The sequence below is a fragment of the Misgurnus anguillicaudatus genome, chromosome 8, assembly GCF_027580225.2.
Source record: "Misgurnus anguillicaudatus chromosome 8, ASM2758022v2, whole genome shotgun sequence".
Lineage (NCBI taxonomy): Eukaryota > Metazoa > Chordata > Actinopteri > Cypriniformes > Cobitidae > Misgurnus > Misgurnus anguillicaudatus.
In genome coordinates this window covers 18,138,510-18,164,478 of record NC_073344.2, presented here as the reverse complement: position 1 = coordinate 18,164,478, position 25,969 = coordinate 18,138,510, and the positions used below count along the sequence as shown (strand labels likewise).

The window sequence follows — 25,969 nt, the reverse complement described above, 5'->3', positions numbered from 1 at the left end:
ATTATTACCTCAAAGGTATACATTGGTACCTAAATGGTTCATATTAGAACAGCTGGTGACCATTTTGTGACCATCTTTTCTGACATGGCTCCAATCTTACATGCATTCTTACAAGCAATTTGCAGGCAGAGCTGCTGAATTTATACAGAATGCATATATTTGTCATATAAATCCGACTATAATATACATTTATTTGGAAAACCAGTGATTGTCTGTTATAAAATCGACCCCATGATGCTATAATGTTGTAGGTGGTTGCTAGGGTATGGTTGTGTGGTTGCCATGGTGATCTGCATCATTGCCCAAATCAAAATGATGGGCCGAATCAAAAGAGCCTTCAGATATTTGAGAAAAATTACCTATTTTATCATCTGCCAGAAGAAAATTGTAAGTTCAATCACTTCTCATCACATCTTTCTTTAACAAACTGCATGCTCTTGAGGTTAATATGCATGTATATATATCGTTTATAGCTCAAAGGCCCTGATTTAAGCTTAATACTTTGGTTTGGGGATTGAACAAATCCTTAACCAGCTTTAAGTATGAGAAATATTCATACTGTAGTTCAGTTGCAACTGAACATGCATTTAACAGACACCTGCATTTTATGAAAACCAAAAAAATACCTATGCTATGATTTACAAGCTAAGGAAAGTGCAGTTTCTACCACTTAAAGGCGGGGTGCATGATCTTTGAAAGCCAATGTTGACATTTGAAATCACCTAAACAAACACGCCTCTACCGCAATAAAATCTGGACCTTCTTTTGATAGACCCGACCCACACATACGGAGGCCAGGCAACGATGTTGTTTAGTAGGCAACGCCCCTTACTGCTGATTGGCTACAAGTGTGTATTGGTACTCGGCCCGACTCCCTTTTCCAAAGCGTTTTTCAAAAATTAAAGTAAAACAAAGACCAATGGAGATACATTGGCTTTCCAGAGAATGTGACCATTTACCAAATCTTATCAAAATCATTACATTTCAGAAATGACAATTCAAGGTAATATTATTTATATGTATGGGTCAAAACACAATAGTGGTCCAAAATCAAATGCCCACCTTTCAGTTGAAATATATATTTAAATTTACAGTGCTTAACCAATTAAATAAACCACCTGTCTATTTGTCTCAAACACCATTGTGAAATGCTTTAACGCAGACTCTTTCCTTTTCAGAGAGTTTTGACATTTGTGAACCTGGACCACAAAACCAGTCATAAGTAGCATGGGTATATTTGTAGCAATAGCCAACAATACATTGTATGGGTCAAAATTATAGATTTTTTTTATGCCAAAAATCATTCGAATATTAAGTAAAGATAATAAAGGAATTTTGTAAATGTTCTACCGTAAATACATTAAAAAAATGTATTTATCATAAGTAATATGTGTTGCTAAGGACTTCATTTGGACAACTTTAAAGGCGATTTTCTCAATATTTAAATTTTTGCACCCTCAGATTTTTAAATAGTTGTATCTTGGCCAAATATTTTCCTGTCCTAACAAAACAATACATTAATGGAAAGCTTATTTATTCAGCTTTTAGATGGTGCATAAATCTCAATTTAAAAAAATTACCCTTATGACTTTTTTTTTACCCAAATTTGAGTTGGCACTCAGAAGTTAGAAATGAATTAAGCATAGTATTCAACTATTAATACTTATTATACTATTAAAGGTGCAATGTGTAACTTTAAGAAGGATCTCTTGACAGAAATGCAAGATAATATACATATCTATATTTCAGTGGTGTATAAAGACCTTACACTGTAAAAAAATCCGTAGAAATTACAATGTTATTGCAGCTGGGTTGCCGGTAATTTACAGTAGATTTAAATTTATGTTATTTACTGGCTTTTGTTCAAAGTTAAATCAATTTTAAATATTCACAAGTCTTTATCTTTACAGAATAAAACTATACAATAACAGCCTCATGCAAAGCATTCTGGGAACCAGAAATTATCATCAACCTTTTTCTGTTTTTTGCTTTAGATTTTGTTTCCCAGAATGTTTTGCTTGATGCTGTGTTTTTAAGTTTTACTCTGTAGAGACAAAGACTTGTAAATGTTTAATGTTCATTTAACTTTGAACAAAATGTTGCAAAAAAAACATAAATTTAAATCTACGGTAAGTTACCGGCAACCCAGCTGCAATTTCTATGGAATTTTTTTACAGTGTACATAATGAATCGTTATGCTTTTATTATCTTAGAAAGAGCCGTTTTTATCTACATGCACCGCTGGTCCCCTTACATGGAAGTTGACATTTTGTTTTTACAGTAGCCCTAAACAGATAAACTGCTCTACGGAGGGTATTTCAACCCTACTTTGTCTCAGATGACAACATGTTTGTCCTACAGCGGCTACCGTAGCTTCTCTACGTGTTTCGAAAGGGAGGGTTTAGCGGTGGACTGAGCCGTTGGTTGCAATTCACAATCTCACCACCAAAATTTGCACACGGCACCTTTAAGGCGGACTGTAAATGAGCATCTGAATATAAAATTATAAAAAACTTTACTATTTTTTTTGCTTTTCTAAACTCGAAAAGTCATAGATACAATAATATTTAGATTTTAGCTTTAAATAGCTGCACATACTGCTGGATTAACCATTATATCAACAATACTGTTAGTTTAGGGCAGCTGCGGCATGAACCTTATATTGGGTGCTGGTGTAATAAATTTGTTAAGCACTTAGAATGCAAAATTAAATCTGGCCTCTTATTATCTTAGGAGAGGAACCAAGGAGATATTATCACCCGTTTTATGAATGCAGGTGCACCACCGCTGTGTAAATAACAGTACGAAACTCCAAATTTTGAATTTATTTGTCACGTTACCAACACACTACAAATCACTTGTTCATACTTTTCTCATTATTTGTCAAAGAAATTATTAATCTTAAGGAATTAATATGACAGTTCTTTAAAAAACAAAGCAATTTAACTTGCACATAGTACTGCTTGTTCTGTCTATGACAGTGATTCGTTGTTCATGTTAACAGGCCTACAACAGTATTGTGTTTTTAACCCCTACATCCTTTTTTATAATATCAACTTTTTGATGTGTGAATAAAAATATCTTTACAAAAGTTTCTTCTCGTTTTCTTGGAAATCGAGCTTGTATAAGTATGCTATTATTTGCCGAAATGAAGTAATGATGTTGCCAAGGCGATAGGCTAATGAGAGGTTTATGTGGGCAGGGCTCCATCTGGATAGCTCAGAGCCTGCTCGAACTCACAGATGCCCATTAAAGAGCAAAGATGCGGCACTCATTTCCACATTTCTGTATATAAGCATGAGATCGCCTAGGAGTTCGAACAGTTTCAGACTCGCACAGAAAGAGACACAGATGGGGAATTATAAGAGGTTATATTTATCTTTTCCTGCTTTGCTTAAGGATCAGGCCGCAGGGTCCAAAATGTAACCGAAAGACCCTTACACCATTAGTCTTGTGTCTCCAAGCGGATGCCTTTAAACGAAAGATCCCCAATCATTTAAAGGTCATTGATGCAGGGTTCCTCCCCACCCATTTTCCTCGGCATCCCCCGCCCTCAATTCAGGTCTCATTGGGCTCAACCTGCATTTGCCTCTTTGTATCTCGCATCCCAAGAATGAATACCATCTGCTCATTGCTCTGCATAAAGTACAGGTAGGGTTTTTTACCCATATTTAAGTGAAAGTGCGTCTTTATTAGGGGCTGGGGTACTACTTTGTTTTTGAGAATTTTTTTATGTAGGAAATGAATTAGTTTGGAGGCTACAGCTGCTGAAAACATTTGCAAGTTTGTTGTTTATGTATATTTTAAGGAATCCAAATGGAGAACCCAAATGTCTGTTGGCCAATGCACGTCTGTTATAATAATGTTCCAATGCAAGATTTTATTGTGCATTTTGATGGGTCGGCCTAATTTTGGGATAATGAATAGCATTAATGTCTCTTTTGCATTATTTTTTTAAATAAAGTACTTTATAAATGAGTAACATATTGAACAAAATAAATTATAAATTATTAGAGTAAATAGATTTATGCAATATAAATTATGTATATGTAGTTAAATCTAAATAAATCTGACATTAACTTCGTAAATGGATAATGCACATTTTATATTTTCACACATTTTAATATGATATTATATTGTAAACGTGTATTTGTATATCAGCATTGGCTATTAAAAACCCGCCATTGAACTTGCTTTAAGTGATTCCAAATCATTTATTCATCCAGACGTGACTCTTTGTCACATTTTAATACCTTTGCTCTAAAAGCTGAGATTGGATTGGATGGGAAACAGTACAAAGCCCATCTCTACAGCTCTATACAAACAGGAGCAGACTGCTTGACTTTCAAAGTGTTTTGTAAATTGTTCAGAAAATACACAGTAGCAACTTTCAGCAACGATAGCAGCCAGGTTTCCAAAGAAATAGACATGAGCTCCCTAAAAGCATCTGTTTCCCTAAACCGTGCAAGCACCTCAACCAAAAGGTTGTCAGTGCACTTTTCAATGCACTGTCTTTGTTTTTCTATGATTTTCTTCATCCCACTAACCTACTTTTTTTTGCTCTTAGGAGATTTTTCCAGACTGCACATTTCTACGTTGAAGACAGGTGCTCTCCGAGAGTGATCCGCAATGATAGTTTTCCCGTCCTCTCTCCAGCAGGTTAGTCCAGCATTTGGTTGTTCTGAGTGGTCGCTTACAATGTTAACTCTTTCTCCGCTATTGACGAGTTATCTTGTCAATTAAGAGAAAATGCTTCCCTGATGAGTTTACAATACTATCTGTCAATTAAAAGTGCCGAAAGACATACACACATCCGGATCAGTGGGCAGTAGGGGTGTCACGGTTCTCCAAATCCTTGATTCGATTAAATTTTTTATTCTAATGTCACGGTTCGATTGGATTCTCGATTTTTACATATTTTTTAAGCAAAAAAATGCTGTGCCATTTTTAGACTAGACTTTTATGAAATATAATATCTGACCTTGAACCCTGAGATGCCCTGCCATGTTAGTCGTGCTGCCAGTGGAAAAATATGGTACACGCACATACCTGATAAAACGAAAATTCTTGTCAGGTGAACATTCCTGTCAGTACTTTGCACCTTAAAAACGCGCTTTTATTACCGTCAGACAAGATTGTGGGACTATACTCCAATCATGTCATGTTTAAATGCTGTTTTCATAACTCTTAAGCCAGTCCTTCCCATAGACTGTAAAAAAAGTTGGATGGCGCCTGTTATGAAGTGACGTAATTACGTGACATGAACATCAATGAAAAGCTTGAAAAAACAGTTTTTGCAAGTTCCCGCAGTTTTTGCAAGTTCCCGCAGCTTTGTGAACGTTCCCGCAGCTTTGTGCACGTTCCCGCAGCTTTGTGCACGTTCCCCCAGTTGTTGCCATGTTCCCCCAGTTTTTGCACGTTCCCGCAGTTTTTGCAAGTTCTCGCAGTTTTTGCAAGTTATCGCAAGTTCCCGCAGTTTTTGCAAGTTCCCGCAGTTTTTGCAAGTTCCCGCAGTTTTTGCAAGTTCCCGCAGTTTTTGCAAGTTCCCGCAGTTTTTGCAAGTTCTCGCAGTTTTTGCAAGTTATCGCAAGTTCCCGCAGTTTTTGCAAGTTCCCGCAGTTTTTGCAAGTTCCCGCAGTTTTTGCAAGTTCCCGCAGTTTTTGCAAGTTCCCGCAGTTTTTGCAAGTTCTCGCAGTTTTTGCAAGTTCCCGCAGTTTTTGCAAGTTCCCGCAGTTTTTGCAAGTTCCCGCAGTTTTTGCAAGTTCCCGCAGTTTTTGCAAGTTCCCGCAGTTTTTGCAAGTTCCCGCAGTTTTTGCAAGTTCCCGCAGTTTTTGCAAGTTCTCGCAAGTTCCCGCAGTTTTTGCAAGTTCCCGCAGTTTTTGCAAGTTCCCGCAGTTTTTGCAAGTTCCCGCAGTTTTTGCAAGTTCCCGCAGTTTTTGCAAGTTCCCGCAGTTTTTGCAAGTTCCCGCAGTTTTTGCAAGTTCTCGCAGTTTTTGCAAGTTCTCGCAGTTTTAGCAAGTTCTCGCCGTTTTTGCAAGTTCCCGCCGTTTTTGCAAGTTCCCGCCGTTTTTGCAAGTTCCCGGCGTTTTTGCAAGTTCCCCCGTTTTTTAGCCTGGGTGCCAGCCGATCTTAGCCCCGCCCACAAGAATGTGAAAACGGGAAGATCGGTCTGGCGTTTCTCCGTTGAGGAGCTACTATGCTTGGACAAATGCTGGTCGAACCAATCAAATTGTGAGGGCGGGCTTTATACGATGATGGACAGATAATCAACAGTAACGTAATGAACCACGTCACCAAAGAGCGCGTGTGTTGAATGGCTGCTGCTGTAGAGTTCAGATGTGTGGATTCTGACATTGAGTCTGTTCTAAAAGATATCGACAGAGCATTGATTTTAAAAGAGGAACAGAGAAACACGAGCAGGGCATTTGTTGATGTTTTTGCCGTCCTTCCTATTCGGCAAAAGTTGGTCGCAACTGAAATGGCTAACGTTATCACGGCGATGCAGCTCAGCGTGCACGACGAGATGGATATAATTAGCGGCCGTTGCCAGCTTCTTTTCGGAAGCCCGGAATCGTGGTTGCTGAATAAGTGAGGGACATGCTAGGCTCCAATATTTTCAAGCAAACGTAATGGGTATTGTCGTGGATGAAGTTCACCTAACGTACAAATGGTAAGAGATAGTCTTACTCTATGACTTAGTAAATACTTCATGTTGTGATATAAACGAAATGTTGTAAACATAATAGGTGTTGATGTACATTCGCTAACTCAGTATAATCACAATGTTAGTGTCATTGTTGCGAAATAACTAGCAGTTCGGTCAGGCTGTAAAAGACGTAACGTACGTCACACACTCCATTGCTCTGATTGGTCGTAGGTCTATCCAATTGAGTGCAGAGGCATTTTTCGGTTGAGACACGCCTCATAATTATAGCTCAATGGAGCGGTATCAGACTCAAATTCTGACTAGAATTGAGTATGACAACGTCAGGCTAGCCGTTTTTGCAAGTTCCTGCCGTTTTTGCAAGTTCCTGCCGTTTTTGCAAGTTCCCACAGTTTTTGCAAGTTTTCTAAATTTTCGCAAGTTCCCTAAATTTTCGCAAGTTCCCGCAGTTTTTGCAAGTTTTCTAAATTTTCGCAAGTTCCCTAAATTTTCGCAAGTTCCCTAAATTTTCGCAAGTTCCCTAAATTTTCGCAAGTTCCCTAAATTTTCGCAAGTTCCCTAAATTTTCGCAAGTTCCCTAAATTTTCGCAAGTTCCCGCAGTTTTTGCAACTTCTCGCAGTTTTCGCAACTTCTCGCAGTTTTTGCAACTTCTCGCAGTTTTTGCAACTTCTCGCAGTTTTTGCAACTTCTCGCAGTTTTTGCAACTTCTCGCAGTTTTTGCAACTTTTTGCAGTTTTTGCAATTCCCGCAATTTCATTGCATAAAATTGCATAAATATCCTGCATATTCCATTGCATTTTTTAAGAAAACATGTCACAAGATCAAGGATTTTTGCCTGCAACAATCACAAAAAACAGCTCTCTTTTCAGAGAAACGACTGGTCCTGGCACAGACGCCATTCTGCTGTGCACACATGCGTGCTCTGTTCTGAATGAGTTCAGCTGAAGGCGGGAGGCGCATGCCTTTTTTTGTTTCCTTTGTAAAAAGCAGCTCGCGTGGTGTCTCCTGCATCTGCCATGCTATCTTTTGTCTGGCTGTAGCTAGCTAACTTAGAAGAGGTTGAATCGAGCACTCAACACGTGTGTTTTTTTCTTGCTTGGCAAGCCGACAGGACGTGACATGGGGCGTGGCAGCATTCCACACGGTTCCCTTTTTTTCATTCAAAATTTGAGGTTGTGACTTAATTTTGATCAATTTTTATTTAAAATCGAAATCGTGACACCCTTAGCATCCAGGCTATCCCTACAGTGTCTGAGGAGCAATTGGGATTAAGGGCACCTCAGTCGCAACCTACCTGAGACTCTATCCTGCAAGTCTCTGGTTACAAGCCCAACTCTCTAACCACTAAGCTATGACTGCCCCATATGTATTCAACATCCTGTGCCACTGTTCCTCTGTCCGTGGACGCAAAGTCTGATTGCTCAATTTGGACAGCATGTGATTTGCTAAAATCGCTGAACTGTTGTCAGGTTTGGCAATCTTCTGCCATTCTCTCTCATTGGTTACTTCACCTCTGCCCCTCATTCTTTTCCCTACGTGGCACAGCCCAGACTCTTGACTGACAGGTCTATATAGCCGTACGCCCAAGAAAGTAAAACCCACCGTTAAGGTTTACGAGAGCTCCATCCGAGCTGATAGTTTAATGTCTGCGCCACAATAAAGAGCTCATCAAAAATCCCTGTAAAATTGAGAAAGAAGTCAATGTGTGCATGTCCCAGGTTTAATAAGACTAGCTAACGATGTAGACATTAAACACAGACTGGGGGTTGGATTGATGTGTTTGATCATCCATCGCCATGTCAAAGCAGTAAATGCCTTGGAGGATTCTGGGCTTTTCTTAAATGTGGTCCCAGCTGTGTGGTTCCCTGGGCAGTAATGAGCCATTTCTTTTTACGGCCATTCTGCGTGACAATAGACCATCACACCAGCTTTTTTCTCCAATATACAACCGATTAGCTTTAGATGACACAGATGTGCCCAGATATTATACTAAGAAGGTCAGAGACCCAAAATAAGGATTGTGGCGCACATTATTTTGCATTTGGAACAGATCTCAGTCAATATTAAAGATATCAAGGTTATACTTTTACACAATGGTTATATTTTCTACATTATTTAGGATATAGAAAATAGGTAATCTGTACCATATGAATGTAATTAATTGTGTTAACTAAGCAGATTTATTTAACATCATGTGTGTATGGTTTATGCATTTTAGATGACCTGGAGGCTCTTCCAGTCAGGCAGTTCATAAAACATATCATGGAGCTGTATGCCAACAACCAACATGGCTTTTCTCAAGAGTTTGATGTGAGTATGGTCTTTATAGTAGGTCTTAATGTGTGTGTGCTCTCTGTACATGTACCGGTGTTCCCAGTAGCACAGAGGCACAGATGGATATGGGAGAAGGACTAATTAAAGAGGAGAGCCTCATTAAAATCATTCCTCTAGCTGGAGAAATCTGTGCAGGAATGCAGGATAGCTTGAGCCCAGTTCAGGCCCACAGCAAACATTTACATGATCAGAATCCAATATGGCCACGTTTGAATGGAGTATTGGAAGTAAATTTATGTTAAACTAGGACAATTACGAGTAGGTAGATGCAGTAGGTAGGATAACAGAGGTGCTTTGTTTTAGCAGTATAGAGAAACCAAAATGATTTGCATGATAGATTAATGTTGGCTTCATTACTGCACGCTGGGGGTTCATTATTATGTTTCTGTTTAAAATGCATTAGAAATTGCATTGATGTGACATAATTGAATGAAATGAAGCTATTTCTGTACATTTTCATTAAAGGGTGAACGAGTACTCTAATGAATAATGAATTCAGTTAAATAATTGATCAATAATACAATCAGCTACAGTTCAAATCAAATTCACCAAAACAGAACACAAGGGCTGTCAAAATAAAAAAAAATTGCATTATTATTCCATTCAGTTACATACATCACTTTTTGTCAACCCAGGATCACTACCCATACGTACCTCTGCCTACATATCTGCATATCCTAAAATACGTTGCTCCAGGTACATATTTCTGAATCTTTCGAACAAATTACACAAATTAAAACCTGCTCGTCTTTGTTAAGTAGATTTTTGCCATTTGGTATTTATTTATAGTCTCATGTGTGGAAATGTGGGCGTGCACACCAAAACTTTTAAGAACGTCTGAAAACACCTGGTGGATGCCGAATGCCAGCTGTTTTTCAGATGAGTGCCAGCTTTCTTCAGCTGAGCGCTTTGGTAGCTCTGATACTTCAGCTGTGAGCCGGTCGGTTGCTGTGGTAATGCCCCGCCCCTCCTCCACTGTGATTGGACGGCTGTGTGAGAGCTAAAATTAACGAGCGGAGCTTTTCACCAAAAGTTGAATATTTTTCAACTCTCGGCATTCAGCACTAAGGGGGCGTGCACACCAACGCTTTTACGGCCGCTGCATGTTTTTAATTGTTTCCAATGGAAGCTATGCGTTTTTCAAATAAGCCAGCAGCTAGCGTTTTTTTCGCGCTGAAAACCGCCGCTCTGTGGTTTTTTCGTGCTCTGCGCTGAGAGTTGAAAGAGATTCAACTTTGGGTAAAAAGCTCTGCTCGTCAATGTCAGTTCTCACACGGCCTTCCAATCACAGTGGAGTAGGGGCGGGACAAGTATCACAACAGCCAACCGGCTCACAGCTCAAGTATCACAGCTACCAAAGCTCTGAAGAAAGCTTGCGCTCAGCTGCAAAAACAGCTGGCAATCGGTGTCCTCCAGGCATTTTCAGACGCGTTTAAAAGTTTAAAAAGGCCAACTAAAACAAACGGGTGTGTTTCGATAAGATATGCACCGATATATCGGCCAATAATCGGTATCGGAAGATAAAAGCAACTTTTCTGTTTGTTTGTTTTACAGCCAACAGTCATGCCGATATATCCTGACAATCAAAAGAGAACAGGAAAATGCAATGAATTTGAGCTCTGTATAGAAAATGTATCACTAGTTTAATGTTCAATGTTAATGGTTATTATATGAATGAATAAAGAATTTAGTTAATGCAAGTTAATATAACCACCGACTATCGGTATCGCTATCGGAAGATATCAGTCTGAATTATCATTTCAGCGGAAGCATTTAATATCGGTGCATCTCTAGTTTTAATCATTCATTACTGTACCTTTTGTAAGTCGCCACTATGCTTCTAGTGGACACACCAGCCGAAACATGCAGCGATATGTACCAAGACAAATGTATTTCAGGTTATGCAGAAATGTAGGTACAGGTACGTAAGTCCAATAAGCCTGTGTAGATTTTTGTAAATGTACTCTGTACCACTTCTAGTTCCATTTAAAGTCTTGCCTTCTTTACAGGAGGTTCAGCATTGCACATCTGACATGAAGATTACAGCAGAACATTCAAATCATCCAGACAACAAGCACAAAAACAGATACATCAACATTGTCGCCTGTAAGTTATCCAAAACTTATAAACATTTACTGTAGTTAAAGGGATGCATGATTTTTGAAAAACACAAAGTACCAAAACACACAGTAAGGGGCGTGTCTACTAACCAACATCATTGCCTGGGTTGCATATGTGTGGAGCGGGGCAATAGATATGTATAAAGGCTAGATGTGTTACGGCAAAGTCTCTAACGCCATCACCTGACGGCCATCTTACCACAGGCAGCTCGCTCACTCGTAGCATTGAATTTTTTTAGTATAAGTACGCAGTGTCATAGGTACATATTTGACGTTTATTACAAACCGAACCGTTTTTAAAAGTCATTTAAAAGTACCTGCACCATTAAAACTCAATGCTACGAGTGAGCAAGCTGCCTGTGGTAAGATGGCCGCCAAATGCGGACGTTTCACTCAATTGGCCAGCAGCGCGGGCGAGACATCTGCCTTTATACATATCTATGGGCGGGTCTATCAAAAAAGGTCCAGATTCTATTGGGGCAGGGGACTGTTTATTTAGGTGATTTCAAATGTCAACATTGGCTTTCAGAGATCATGCACCCCACCTTTAACAGTGTATACTATAAGCTAATTTGTAACCCTGGATCACAAAACCAGTCATGAGGGTCAATTTTTTTTAAATTGAGATTTACACATCACCTGAAAATAAGCTTTCCATTAATGTATGGTTTGTTAGGACTAGACAATATTTGGTCGAGATACAACTATTGAAAATCTAGAATTTGAGATTGTAAAAAATCAAAAATATTAAGAAAATCACCTTTAAAGTTGTCGCAACACACATTAATAATGATAAATAATTTTTTAAATATATTTACGGTAGGAAATTTACAAAATATCTTCATGGAACATGATCGTTTCTCAATATCCTGATGATTTTTGGAATAAAACTAATCATTTTGACACATACAATTTATTTTTGCCTATTTTTAAAAATATACCCGGGTGATTCTCACAAAAACTTGGTTTTAAAAATGTCAAGCATGAAAATGTAAAAAATTGCTTAAATTTACTTTTTTCCCCACCAGACATTGAAAAACAAAGTCTGGAGTAAATGATAACATTAATTTAAAACTTTTACTTATCATTTAACACTTTTTGTAACATAATTAAAAAAATTTGTCCTAAAAAATCTCATTACCGCAACAGTCAGAAAACATCAACACTGACATATTTTCAAAATGACATGACAAACCTGAAAGAACATAATTTGGAGATTCTGCACATGCATTTAAAATCATAGTATTATACTTCTATTTGATTAAATTAACATTTAATAAGCATCTGTTGCGGTAATGATAATCAAAATGCCGTGTAAGCATTCTGACAAGACAATATTTCAAATTAACTGTAAAAAATGATCTTACCTGGTAGCCATCTTGAAGTAACTGGTCCATGTGCTTGGTCACTCAAAATCAAACTTTATTAAAATTCTGTATGTGTGCTTAAACTGTTCTCAAAAAGTGTTGCGGAGGATGAGAACATCAGGCATGGACACATCATTTTCCTAATTTTTCTTCATTATTATTATACATGAATATTCAGTAAATATTTTTTCTGTCATCTAAAGTAGTCTAGCAAAACATCCATTTATTTATTTTTTTTAATATTTTTGTGTTAATTTGATTAAGTTACAACATAACGCATGTTTAAACACAGCCGGACACATTGCGGTAATGAGAATTTCAGCAAAAAATGAGATAAAATTTCCAATTATAAATTCTTATGTTGAAATCACACATTGTGCAAGGTAGAACACAGTATTGTGTTAATTCTGATGCTTTTTAATGTTACTATATTACACATTTTAAAGCTAAAATCATTAGTGCCGTGGTGTTTCAATGGTTTCGTGAGAATCACCCACCCGTGCTTCTTATGGTTTTATGGTCCAGAGTCACATTTGTGATTTTTGTACTGCATCAGACATCATAACTTTGTTGTAGTATATTTTCAACGTTTACTGTGATGGATACGAAAACAATAAAGCATCCCAGTGATCCCTCTTATCCAATCAGATTCAAGCACAGAAACTAACTACTGTATAATTGTTTATACTATTCATCTGTAATTTTCACCCTGCCTTTAAACCAGCTGAGCATGCAAGATATAAAAGCTAATGGTATCCATCTGTCAATCTTACATGCACTTTGAGCATTTCTTACTAGATCATATATCTATGGTACATCATTTATTGTGCTTTAATTCTCAGTTGATCACAGCAGAGTGAAGTTGCAGCAGATGCCTGGGAAAGACTCCAAACACAGCGACTACATCAATGCCAACTATGTGGACGTAAATACAGTATATTTTATTGATGGCGTGTGAATGTTTATTTTCTTTATACTGTATCTGTTTTATAACTATATATTCCCTCTCAGGGTTATAAAAGACCCAGGGCTTATATAGCTGCTCAGGGACCTCTGAAGTCCACATTCGATGACTTCTGGAGAATGATTTGGGAACAAAACACAAGTGCGATCGTCATGATAACTAACTTGGTTGAGAAAGGCAGGGTAAGTAATCAATACCAACCTCGCTTTTAATTGGGGACCTTAATCACAAGTGTGCACATTTAGGAGTGTGGGCTGTAAGGGATAATGTATAGGCAGCAGGTTGTTATTACAGAAATAAGCTCTGATAGTGTGATCAGGACCCGACGCTAAATATTAATTTTGATATTTGTATGGAAAACAAGACAAATACTAAGTAAGAAAGTCATTTTTTGCAGTGTATGTCTGGCTGGCTATCCGATTACATTTAAATTACATTTATGCATTTGGTAAACATTTTAATCCAGAGCAACTTAAAGGTGCAATGTGTAACTTTTAGAAAGATCTCTTGACAGAAATGCAATATAATATAAAAATAAGATAAAACGATAATAAAAACACTACAATTCATTATGTAAGGTCTTTATAAACAACTGATAATATAGTTATGCATATTATATTGCATTTCTGTCAATAAATCCTTTTAAAAGTCCCACATTGCATTGTTTTATAAAGTGTATTGAAAGTATGCAGTTAATTAATTTGGGATTGAACCCACAACTTTTGCGCTTGATGCAATTCTCTACCAGTGAAGCCACAGGAAAACTGAAAGTGCATTGACTAACTTTATTAGTTAACCGATAAATTGTGCCCCTGGTGTGATGCATTGCTTTGATTTTCATGCTTAAATGTTTCCTCGCTCTAAAAAGGCCTGTAAAATCTGCCCTTTAAAGACTTTATGTGGATGCAAGCTTGTTTATTTGTTTGTCTCCTGTGCATTGCTCGTCTTTAATCACCCGAAGGCTTCTGTTTGAGATTTTGTTGCTTTTTACAGAGGAAATGCGATCAGTACTGGCCTTCGGAAAGCAGCGAGGTGTACGGACACATAATGGTGACTCTGAAGAGCACTAAAGTGCACGCATACTACACGCTACGCCACTTTATCATACGCCACGCCAAAGTGAAAAAGGTGCTTCTGAGAATTTGGTGTATATAAACATTTTGACTTCCATAATAACGCTCCCTATGCTTCGTTCAGGGTCAGAGGACAAAGCAGAATGAACGATTGGTGGTCCAGTATCACTACACTCAGTGGCCAGACATGGGCGTACCCGAGTACACCCTACCAGTCCTCAAATTCATCTCTCGCTCTTCTGCGGCACGGACGGCTGGCACCGGCCCTGTCCTAGTGCACTGCAGGTATAGTGTGCTATGAAAAAATTGCCCCGCCCGCTAGCTACCCCCACTTTTATATTCACAGTAAGGAGTGCGATGTTGGTTCCTAGGGCACACTTTCCCAATAACACCTTTTATTAATGCTAAGGTTTCGGTGGTAGAAATTGTGCCAAGCTCTGCTTTTTGTAGTAAAATCACTTGAATATTTATCAAACCCTCTTTGTCTCTGCCCCGCAGTGCTGGAGTGGGAAGAACAGGCACCTACATAGTCATAGACAGCATGCTTCAGCAGATAAAAGACAAAGGTACTGTCAACGTCCTGGGGTTTCTCAAGCACATCAGAGCCCAGCGCAACTACCTGGTCCAGACTGAGGTTACTACATGCTTAATTTACTATAATGTATATGCAAACACTCGTTTATTGACTTTTGCAATGTTCGGAAAGGAATAATAGCATACTGCTTATTGCATACTGTCCACTATATACTTCAATGCTATGGAATATTAGCATACTGCATACTGTAAATTACATGCTGTAGTGTATACTAAAATGTATGTAATGACATATGCATATTCAAATAAGTGACCACTGCTGTTTTGTAATGGACTATTAGTGTACTCCATGGTATACCGTATTAGCATACTATGCAGTCAATATAGCATTACAATTATTCTATTCAAATATTTACGGGGGTTAGTCTTCTCCTCTTGCAATGCCCCAATTTTTTATTATTAATTCATAAATATGGTGTGCAAATGTCACAGACAGTGCATCTTAATAAATATGCGCATGTGTGTCCAACAGGAGCAGTTTATCTTTATCCATGATGCATTAATGGAAGCTCTGCTTAGCAAGGACACCGAGGTGCCCGCCTGGCAACTCCACAGTTATGTCAACAACATCCTCACGCCGAGCCCCACGGGACAAACACGCATGGATAAACAGTTTAAGGTTTGGACTTGATGAGTGTGTTGTCAGCATTAAGACGCTCGTTTTCTCAGATATTAGACTCACACGCTCCCCCTTGTGGACACTTTTGTTTCATGTCTCTAGTTGTTGACGCAATGCAATTCTCACCTGGCTGAGTGTCTCAGTGCCCAGAAGGACTATAACAAGGAGAAGAATCGCACGTCTTCGGTGTTGCCAAGTGAGTCGCTAAACCTTCGAGACTGATATGTATCAATATATACTAACACTTCAAGGTTCATTGCCAATATGAACATTGCTGCAATCTTGTGTAGCACAGATAATATACAAGTGAGATATATGCAGTGTTGCAAAGTGTAGTAACATTTTAGATTTAAAATTAACTTTTTATACAAATGATTATATATAAGAGGGTTTATGAGATAAGGTGGTTATTATAATCATTTTAATTCTAATTAAATTTTTTTACAGAGATTTTGCATTGTTACAAAGCAATTTTACAGCAGCTTGTTAAATACATAGGATACATATGAATTTGTTTTGCAATAATACTAAGATGTACATAAGTGATACTAACTGTGTAGTTTAGCATTTATAGTGTTATTCTCAAAATTTTTCATAACACATTTTCATGTACATTAGAGATACTGACCTTAAAAAGAATTGATATAGATCAAGAACAATGCGGAGCCGCTCATTTGCACCCATTCGATTAATAAAAATTAAATAATATTTCTTATTACATTTTTTTTTTAAACAAAACCACGAATCCAGTTTTGACATTTTGTGGAATGCTTTTATTTGACTATTCACGTGAGGCAGCCACCACAAAAAACAACCCGCATTATTTTTTATAAATTGATTATCCTTGAAATATGATTGGAGTCTTTATCTCAAGCGTGTGTACTGTGCATTATTTGACGTGAAGGTGAAAATGAAGTGAGGATGACATCACTATTACTAATTTTTTGATATAACATTCATTATATATGTGTGAAAACATTAGGTGAAGAGATGATTTTTTTTTATAAAGGTTGTTCAATAAAGAGTAGAGCTTATGATTTGCAGGAGATAATAAAAGTTGTTATTTTAGGACATAATGCTGTTTTTTAGATTTGTAGTCATGTTTGTCATCTTTGTTTGTCTCACAGTGGAGCGAGCTCGGGTGGCCCTGTCTCCTCTCCCTGGAGTAAAGGGAACTGACTACATCAACGCCTCTTATATTATGGTGCGGTGCTGAGACTTAATGCATTGTATTTGGCTTTAAATGTGTAAAGCATATTAAACAATGCAGAAATGTAGTTTGAGAGACTTAAATTGTGCCATTATTGTTTTATAAACAATTACAGGGCTATTACAGGAGCAATGAGTTCGTTATTACCCAGCATCCTTTACCTCACACAACCACAGACTTCTGGAGGATGATATGGGATCACAATGCTCAAGTGATCGTGATGTTGCCGGATAACCTTGGCCTTGTAAGTACCAATAAAGAGCCACTTTATGTACCTTTTTGTGTTAATATTTTCATTGCATTAACAAAACATAAAGAAGAAGACACTGATAATTGTAAAGAAATAAGATGTGATGCTGCTGCAGAGAAAAAAACGGACTTTTTGATGTCCTGCCCTTAACTTCCTATTTCAATAGGAAATATGTGACCCTGGGCCACAAAACCAGTCATAAGGGTCAATGTTTTAAAATTGAGATTCATACTAGGGCTGTCAAAAGATGAATCGTGATTAATCGCATACAAAACAAAAGTCTGTTTTTGCATAATTAAGTGTGTGCACTGTGTGTAATTATTTTTAAAAATAAAATTAAAAATTATGTATTTAAGAAAATGTACATATATATATATATATATATATATATATATATATATATATATATATATATATATATATATATATATATGTATATATATATATATATGTATATATATATATATATATGTATATATATGTATATATGTATATATATGTATATATGTATATATATGTATATATGTATATATGTATATATGTATATATGTATATATATATATATATATATATATATATATATATATATATATATATATATATATATTAATACAATTATACATAAATACAATTTTAGACAAAACATGTGATGCACACAGGATCTCTCGACACGCAGGACACATATTTTGGAAAAGGGAACCACACACGACAATCCGAACACTTATTTTGAATTAGCGCATCCTCGGATGTGCAGTCACGAGCCGCCACTGTTACTAATGATAAATACATAATTGATATATATATATATATATATATATATTTATATATATTTATGGTAGGACATTTGCTAAATATCTACTTAACATATTTCAACACAGGACTGAAAAATTTATGAGGACTTATTATCATTATTGAGTCTTTTATAACATATGGTATATGACAGCATTTTTTAAACTGGGGTTCAGGACTCCATGGATCCATCAGAAGGTTCTAAGGTGTCCCCAAAAAATTTTAAGTGAGAAAAAAATAAAGCAAAATTTGCAAAAAGTTTATTGTTAAGTTTAATTTAAAGTTTTATTATTAGGGCTGTCAAAAGATTAATCAGGATTAATCGCATACAAAATAAAAGTTTGTGTTTGCATAATATATTTGTGTGTGTATTGTGTGGAATTATTTTGTATCTATAAATACACACATACATGTATACATTTAAGAAAAATGTTATGTATGCGTGCATGTGCGTGCTTGCGTGTGTGTAAAGGTTTCTTAAATACATACATGCATGTGTGTGTATTTATATATACAAAATAATGACACACAGTGCACACACACATATTATGCACACTGAAAAAAAAAGATTCATTGAATTTGGTGATTTTTTTGGGGTGGGTGGTTGCAATCAGTTTGTTTGGGCTACATTTAAACAAAAAAGATTAGTAACGTAAAATAAAATATAAAAACTTTTGTTTGGATGTAGCTTAAGTGGATTGATTGCAACTACTTTCCTTAAAGAAATATTAAATTCAATGAATAATTTTTTTCAGTGCAAAAACAAACTTTTATTTTGATAGCGATTAATCGCGATTAATCTTTTGACAGATACCTAATATAAATACACACATGCACGTTGAAATGTAAGAAAAATGTTGTTTATGTATAATTTTATTAATTACATGTACATTTTCTTATATATAAAACATAATTACACACAGTGCACACACTTAATTATGCAATTAATCATTTTATTTTGTATGGGATTAATCATGATTAATCTTTTGACAGCCCTATTTATATAACAATTTGTTATCTTTAAAATATCACAGTTACTATTTATCTAACAAAGTTTAAATGTTTCTTTATAAAAAATATGGCTAAATATTTCAGGAAAGCGGTCCCTCACTAAAGATTTGTCCTTTTGGGGTGTTTCCTGCCATCATAAAGTTTGAAAACACCTGTTACATATCAGTGGCGCCGGTGACTTCTTTTTTCGATGGCGCTCGATGCGAAGTTCATCACAACTTGTGTGTAGCCCGTCATTTGTGTGGTTCCTTATTTCAAAATATGTGTTCTGCTCGTCAAGAGATCCTATATGCATCGTGTCTTGTTAAAATAAGTGCCTGCTGCAGACGCGTCTGAAGGGTTTATGATAAAAGAGACGCTCGATTAATCTTATGCGTAATCATAGTTTAGTGTGTGTGTCTTGCGTGTATTTTGTGAACGTGAGCGTCTCTTTTATCATAAACTGTTTTGACGTGTGTGCAGCAGGCACATGTGTGATGCACATGGTTCTTATGACGCAACAAACACACATATTTTGAAAACGCAAGCAACACACGGCACTCCGAACACTTATTTTGAATGTGCGCCCCTCGGATGAGCAGTCAAGAGCCGCCATTGGTATATATGATATGATATGATATATGACCCCTATTTACTTTTTTTTTATAGACAGAGGATGAATTTGTGTACTGGCCCAGCAGAGAAGAGCCCATGAACTGCATAGCCTTCACTGTCACTCTCATCAACACTGACAGACTGTGTTTGTCTAATGAAGAACAACTCATCATCCACGATTTCATCTTAGAGGCTACACAGGTATCTCAGTCAAAACAGCTCTGCGACCATAGCACTCAAATGTCACATTAATAATTCAAAGGCACATCCATCGATCGCATCAGTTACAGTACATGCCTGTTTATATTTGCCGTGCAGGATGACTACGTGCTAGAAGTCCGACATTTCCAATGTCCGAACTGGCCAGATCCCGATGCGTCCATTAGCAGCACGTTTGAGCTTATCAACATCATCAAAGAGGAGGCCATGACAAGAGATGGTCCCACCATCGTCCATGATGAGTGAGTATCACTGGGTGTCACTTAAATTCATGGAGACCGTGATATACACAATGAATAGCATGAGATTCTGGGGTGCGTTTTGGGCTTATTTACCCAGAGGAGAAGAGTGATGCTTATTGATTCTGTGTTTCAGATTCGGGGCGGTGTCTGCCGGGACATTCTGTGCTCTGACAACACTTTCCCAGCAGCTGGAGAATGAAAGCGCCGTAGATGTCTACCAAGTAGCCAAGATGATTAACCTCATGAGGCCTGGTGTCTTCACTGAAATTGTGAGTTAACATAATGAAACCTTAATTGCATCCTCATGAAAGCTTGTTAGGATCAAATTTATAGAAACTTGTGAGTGAAGTCATGGTCTCGGATATCTAATGCAGATTCATCATTCATCACGATGCTAAGTATTTTCTCCATAAAATTGCCGTTTTTTAAACGATTAGTCCATTTTCTTAAAAAAAATCCAGATAATTTACTCATCACCATGTCATCCAAAATGTTGATCTCTTTCTTTGTATGGCGTAATAGCACTTATGGGAGTACTTCGACTCGGCGCAGTAACACCCTCCCTCTCCCATTATGAGAGGGAGAAGCGGAGCGGACTTTTCAGGCGAGTCGAAGTACTCCCAAAAGTGCTATTACGCCATACAATATAGTTCCTCTTTTAAATCCGCTTAGAAAAGCGCTACGTTTTATTTTGTACCACCAAACTTGCTCGTATAACTACTCGTCTTAAATAGGAAAAACGTTGATGTGTTTGGTCACTTCTAACTTTATGTCTAAATGGTACCATTGAATGAATGGGGCTAAGCTAAATGCTATCAAAGCGTCGCAGCGCGCTCCAGCGCTTACGTGCACGCACACAGATGATAGAGGGATGTATCAACAATTCTTAGTTAAGGTAATAACATATTTTAATATTGAAAATGAGTAGACTATTCCTTTAACAGTTTTAATGCAGTTTAAAATTGCAGTTTCAAAGGACTCTAAATGATTTTAAATGAAGCATAAGGGTCTTATCTAGCGAAACGATTGTCATTTTTGCACAAAATATGCACTTTTAAACCACAACTTCTCGTCTTCCTCCGGCTGTGTGACGAGCCAGCGTGACCTTACATAATTGCATAATGATGTGGAAAGGTCACGTGTTACATATATGAATTGCACATTTGCGGACCATTTTAAGCAATAAACTGACACAAAGACATTAATTTGTATCATTCAACATACAACAACACCGGAACAATCCTCTTTCTCAAAACTTTTAAACCCTGGGGCGTAGTTTTGCATACGTCATCCGTGACCTATTGACTTTATTACGTATTCCGTGCGGTCGGGCTGGCGCGTCGCAGGACCGGAGGAAGACGGGAAGTTGTGGTTCAAAAGTGCATATTTTTTATTTTTCTTGCCAAGAATGACGGTCGTTTTGCTGGATAGGACCCTTGTGCCTCGTTTGGGATCGTTTGGAGTCCTTTGAAGCTGCAATTAATTTAGTTTAACTGCATTAAAACTAATAAGTGTTGGGGTCCATTAAAGTCCATTAAAATGAGAAAAATCTTGGAATGTTTTCTTTAAAAAACATAATTTCTTCTCGACTGAACAAAGAAAGACATCAACATTTTGGATGACATGGTGGTGAGTAAATTATCTGGATTTTAATCCTTTAAAGACATTCTCAAAACGGTGGTTTGCAACAAATTACGTCAACCAGTTACGTTACTCCAGAGGTATTCTTGGGTAAAAAAGTGTACCCGTCCCGAAATTACCTGAATCACTTTTTACCCGAACCCGACTTGCATAAATCTTTTTTTTTAAGAAAGACCCGACCCGAGACAAACCCGAGAAAATTAGACCCAAGTCCGACCCAAACGAGTGGCAAGTTTTTTTGCTGTGATGCAACAGTGCTACCCACTGAGCACAGGGGGACTTTAACATAACTCATTTATTACAATATACAATTAAATAAGCAATTTACCCAAAACTATGTAAGAAGTGCATAAATGTAAAGGCCTATGAAATAAAATGTAATTTTATTTATTCTCTCTCCTTGTGAATGTTTCAGGAGCAATATCACTACCTTTACATGGCAATGCTCAGCCTCATCAGCAGTAAAGACTTCAGATTTGGCTTCAACTACATAGACAAAATTGTTGGGATGATGGTAACGGATGAATCTAAACAGGCTGAGAGCATGGAGTCTTTGGTGTGAGGTTCCCAGAAGACGGAAGAACTGATTCCTTGAACTTTCCATGAGGCCTTTATTCCCAGACTCTTGATGAAATGAAAAAAAAGACAAAAAAGAGCTTTTATATACTGATAAAAATAAATTCTTTTGATATTTATTTTTGCTGCTTTTTGTTATCCTGCTGAGCGTCACCTGCTCTCCAATACACATGCTCACAGACACACACACACACAAACATACACACACAGCAACATGCAGCTGTCTATTTTGCACTACACGTTCAGTGTTACTACTTGATGCCTAGCTGATTATTGATAATTGTGTTCGAAACATTTCTGAGTATCGCTATATTCTTATTGAGAAGTCTGCAGACGTGAGAGGGCGATCGGCGAAGGCACGTTAACACACATCGGCCTCATATCCATGAAAGCTGTACACAGAGAAGCTCCACCTTCAAATTAATGCTCATCATAATGCGACTTTTAATCGTCAAGCATTGTGACTTGTTAGATTAATATGTTCCTTTTTTATTTATTAAGATATGCCATTTTATGTCTAACTTATATACGTTATTTCAGTGTGATATCATAACAGCAACTGTGAACATATATTGTTACCAGTAGCATTTCTATTGTTTTGTAATAAATAAAGATATTGATCAAAATATGTTTCTGTTCATTTTTATGGGAACTGTTAATATGCTGTCTAATTTTCATTGCACGTGCTAAATACTGAGGGGAAAGTATTTTAGTGAAAACATAAATGTTTGATCCCAATTTATATTTGATGTCTAAAAATATATATTAACATTTATGAATTTGGCAAATGATTTTATCGACTTTAAGTGCATTCAAGCTATACATGTTTATGACAATGCGTGTTCCCTGGGGTTCGAAATCATGACCTCTGGCACTGCTTACGCAATCCTTTACAAATAAAACTATGGAAACCCCATATAAAAAAAGTATATAACTACTGCATAAATACATTTTGATAAATTTTATTTGCATTTAAAGTACAGTTTCTGCACTATATTCATAAACCTAAACCTACCCTAAACAAAACGTACACAACAAGTAGGCATACATTGTACACTGTAAAAAATAAATTGTTGGCTCAATGAATTATTTTTTAGTAACTAGTTCCACAGAAATTTTACGTTCACTCAATTTCTGTCTCCAAAGTGTTACCTGGATTGATGTTTTTTAGTTGGCCCAAATTTGACTCAAATATAAAAAAGTATGTTGGCTCAATTAGCTTTATAGTTCATTCAACTAAAATGTTTTAATCAGTTGAATCTTTAAAAACTTACAGCAAAGACTCTGTCAATTAAAATTTAAGTATTCACTCAATGTTTTATGTGTTACTTCAATTAATATTTATTATTTGGGATTTTTTTAATAAAATTTTTAAATTATTTATCAAATAATTTATGCTGGTGTTGTAAACAAAATAATTAACTTCAGTCACATAAAAACAAAACCTTTTTATTCACTTATTCACTTATCATACAGACTGAACATACAGAATTAAGTCTTTAAATAGAGGGCATCCAAAAAGCCTCCAAAGTCAGTCAGAACATCTCCAGGGCAATTTAGGAGACTTTCCTCAGCCAGTCCAAGCGGAGACTGTCTCGCTATGCATCCCTCTGAGGAATATAAACACACAAACATACATAAATACATGTTTAATATAATAAAGCTTGACGGTGAAAGACTTTATTCCCTAAATAACGTTAATGTTAGGCCAAATTTCCCTCAGACATCACACATACAGTAATTAAACACTATTGGGCGCTTTTCTCGGACAGGGCTTTTCACTGACTAAAATAACTTACTGACATCTCTTAACATATGAGTGCTATTGTTTTGTCTCAAAATGCACGCCAGTATTGTATTATATAAGGTTTGTTTGTAAAAATGTCCCAATTATAATAAAGACCGAGTAAACTCTGTCCGGTAAACCAACCCTATATCCAGGCTTTTTATCTTAACTAAAATAGCTCCACTTTACTTCGGTCACATAACATAACACACTTCTAATATATCTTTACAAAAATATAATTACAAAAACGTCGAGTATTTGTGTCTTTGCCAATTAATATATTCTAAAATTAACATTTAATTACAAACACTTACCTGACGTGAACTTGAGGAAACGGGTGACTTGTGTCCTTCCTGAACCAGTAAGTGATTCCAGCCGTTGCGTGCGGATTGATCTCAGATGAAATGACCTGTGATCCAGATCCTTCCGAGTTAAAACATTTTAAATTCAAAATACACAGACGCACGCCCATACATACATACATACATGCACACGCGCGAGGACGCGCGCGCGCACACACGCACGCACACGGGTACTACACACACGGGTATATTTAGAAGTTTTATTTAAGATTGTTATGATATTGGGACTATTTCTCCACTCGCACCTTCAGCTCTGAAGTTCAAATTCGCAGGCAGTACGCAGCCCAGTTATAACAAATGTGAAAGATATGAAATATCATTCAACAGCGATATCATTTAAGTGCAATCCTAAAATATGATTTAACACATACCGGTAAACCTTTTATTATGAAGTATAAGAAATTAAAATGAATTAAATCGCATGTTTAAACGCCACAGAGATATCAGAGCCAGCAGTCGATTTCTGATGGGCTTGCCGAGGCGAGGCTGCGCTGGGCGGGGTGTGAGCGCTTAAGTGTCTGTGATTTTCTGGAGCTCTTCTGGAGCTCATCTCCGTCCGAAAGTGTCCGAGCACATTTTTAAATAGACGCTATCTATATTAACCGACCGCATATTTAAACTTAAAGCACATACATTCACGCCTGAACAACTCTTAAAATTACATTTTGTTACCAAATAACAGTAATATTATGAGCATTTTGTTGTCAGGAAACATAGCTGTCATAAGTCCACATATTGACCAGATTTGTCTTAATTAGTTCAGTCAACATAGCCATTCTGAATGTTGACTGAATTTGAAAATAACCATTTACTTAATGTTTTAAACACAGATTTATCTAGACTTAAAATAATATGTCTACTCAACTAAGCCCAAACAAGAAAATTGGTTTAACTTATATATTTTTGCCCTTCCAACATTTCATTAATTGGATTTTTTACAGTGTATTAAGTGCTTTTCTCTTAAGCAAGTACCCAGTAGTTGAAGACACCTAATAAAAAACAGGACCAGATTTTTTGTAGTAAACTTTTTAACATTGATATCATAACCGTTTAATTGGTAATCAACTTTTTTTTATTTAATATCACAATCCTGTATTTATGTTAAAATATTTATAATTAAAAATATTTTGTAAGTGTCCTTTAAGACACCAGTTAATTATTAACATTTTTTATGAAAATTTAATATTTGTTTTTATATGGAGTGCAATGGGATTTTGTGAATTTATTCTAAAATATTTTACAAAATTACTGTATGCTAATATCAAATAAAAATGTTAAATATTAATTTAACTTATGACACATAATGTACAAAAAGGGATTAACTTTTAAGAACTTTTAAGCAAGTACAGTAGTTAAAGACACCTAATAAAAAACAGGACCAGATTTTTTTGTAGTTAATCTGTAAACTTTTTAACATTGATATCATAACCGTTTATTTGGTAATCAATTTACAGGTTTTATCCTGTCTTTAATATCACTATCCTGTATTTATTTTAAAAATATTTATAATTAAAAATATTTTGTAAGTGTCCTTTCAGACACCAGTTAATTAT

General features: G+C 36.5%; 1 protein-coding gene across 1 annotated transcript in view; it reads left to right on the top strand.

Moving 5' to 3' along the window:
• ca16b (carbonic anhydrase XVI b) overlaps nt 1-22,894 on the top strand; it is a 123,739-nt gene extending 100,845 nt beyond the window's left edge. Inside the window, exons 14-29 of the mRNA XM_055212752.2 lie at nt 4,568-4,659; nt 8,884-8,975; nt 11,009-11,105; nt 13,329-13,411; nt 13,498-13,632; nt 14,444-14,578; nt 14,648-14,808; nt 15,022-15,157; nt 15,590-15,736; nt 15,839-15,932; nt 16,864-16,940; nt 17,062-17,190; nt 19,645-19,791; nt 19,909-20,051; nt 20,185-20,320; nt 22,108-22,894. Of these exons, the coding sequence (XP_055068727.2) occupies nt 4,568-4,659; nt 8,884-8,975; nt 11,009-11,105; nt 13,329-13,411; nt 13,498-13,632; nt 14,444-14,578; nt 14,648-14,808; nt 15,022-15,157; nt 15,590-15,736; nt 15,839-15,932; nt 16,864-16,940; nt 17,062-17,190; nt 19,645-19,791; nt 19,909-20,051; nt 20,185-20,320; nt 22,108-22,254 (1,951 nt within the window). The 3' untranslated portion in view covers nt 22,255-22,894. The remainder of the gene's footprint in view (nt 1-4,567; nt 4,660-8,883; nt 8,976-11,008; nt 11,106-13,328; nt 13,412-13,497; nt 13,633-14,443; nt 14,579-14,647; nt 14,809-15,021; nt 15,158-15,589; nt 15,737-15,838; nt 15,933-16,863; nt 16,941-17,061; nt 17,191-19,644; nt 19,792-19,908; nt 20,052-20,184; nt 20,321-22,107) is intronic.
• The last annotated feature ends 3,075 nt before the right edge of the window (nt 22,895-25,969 follow it).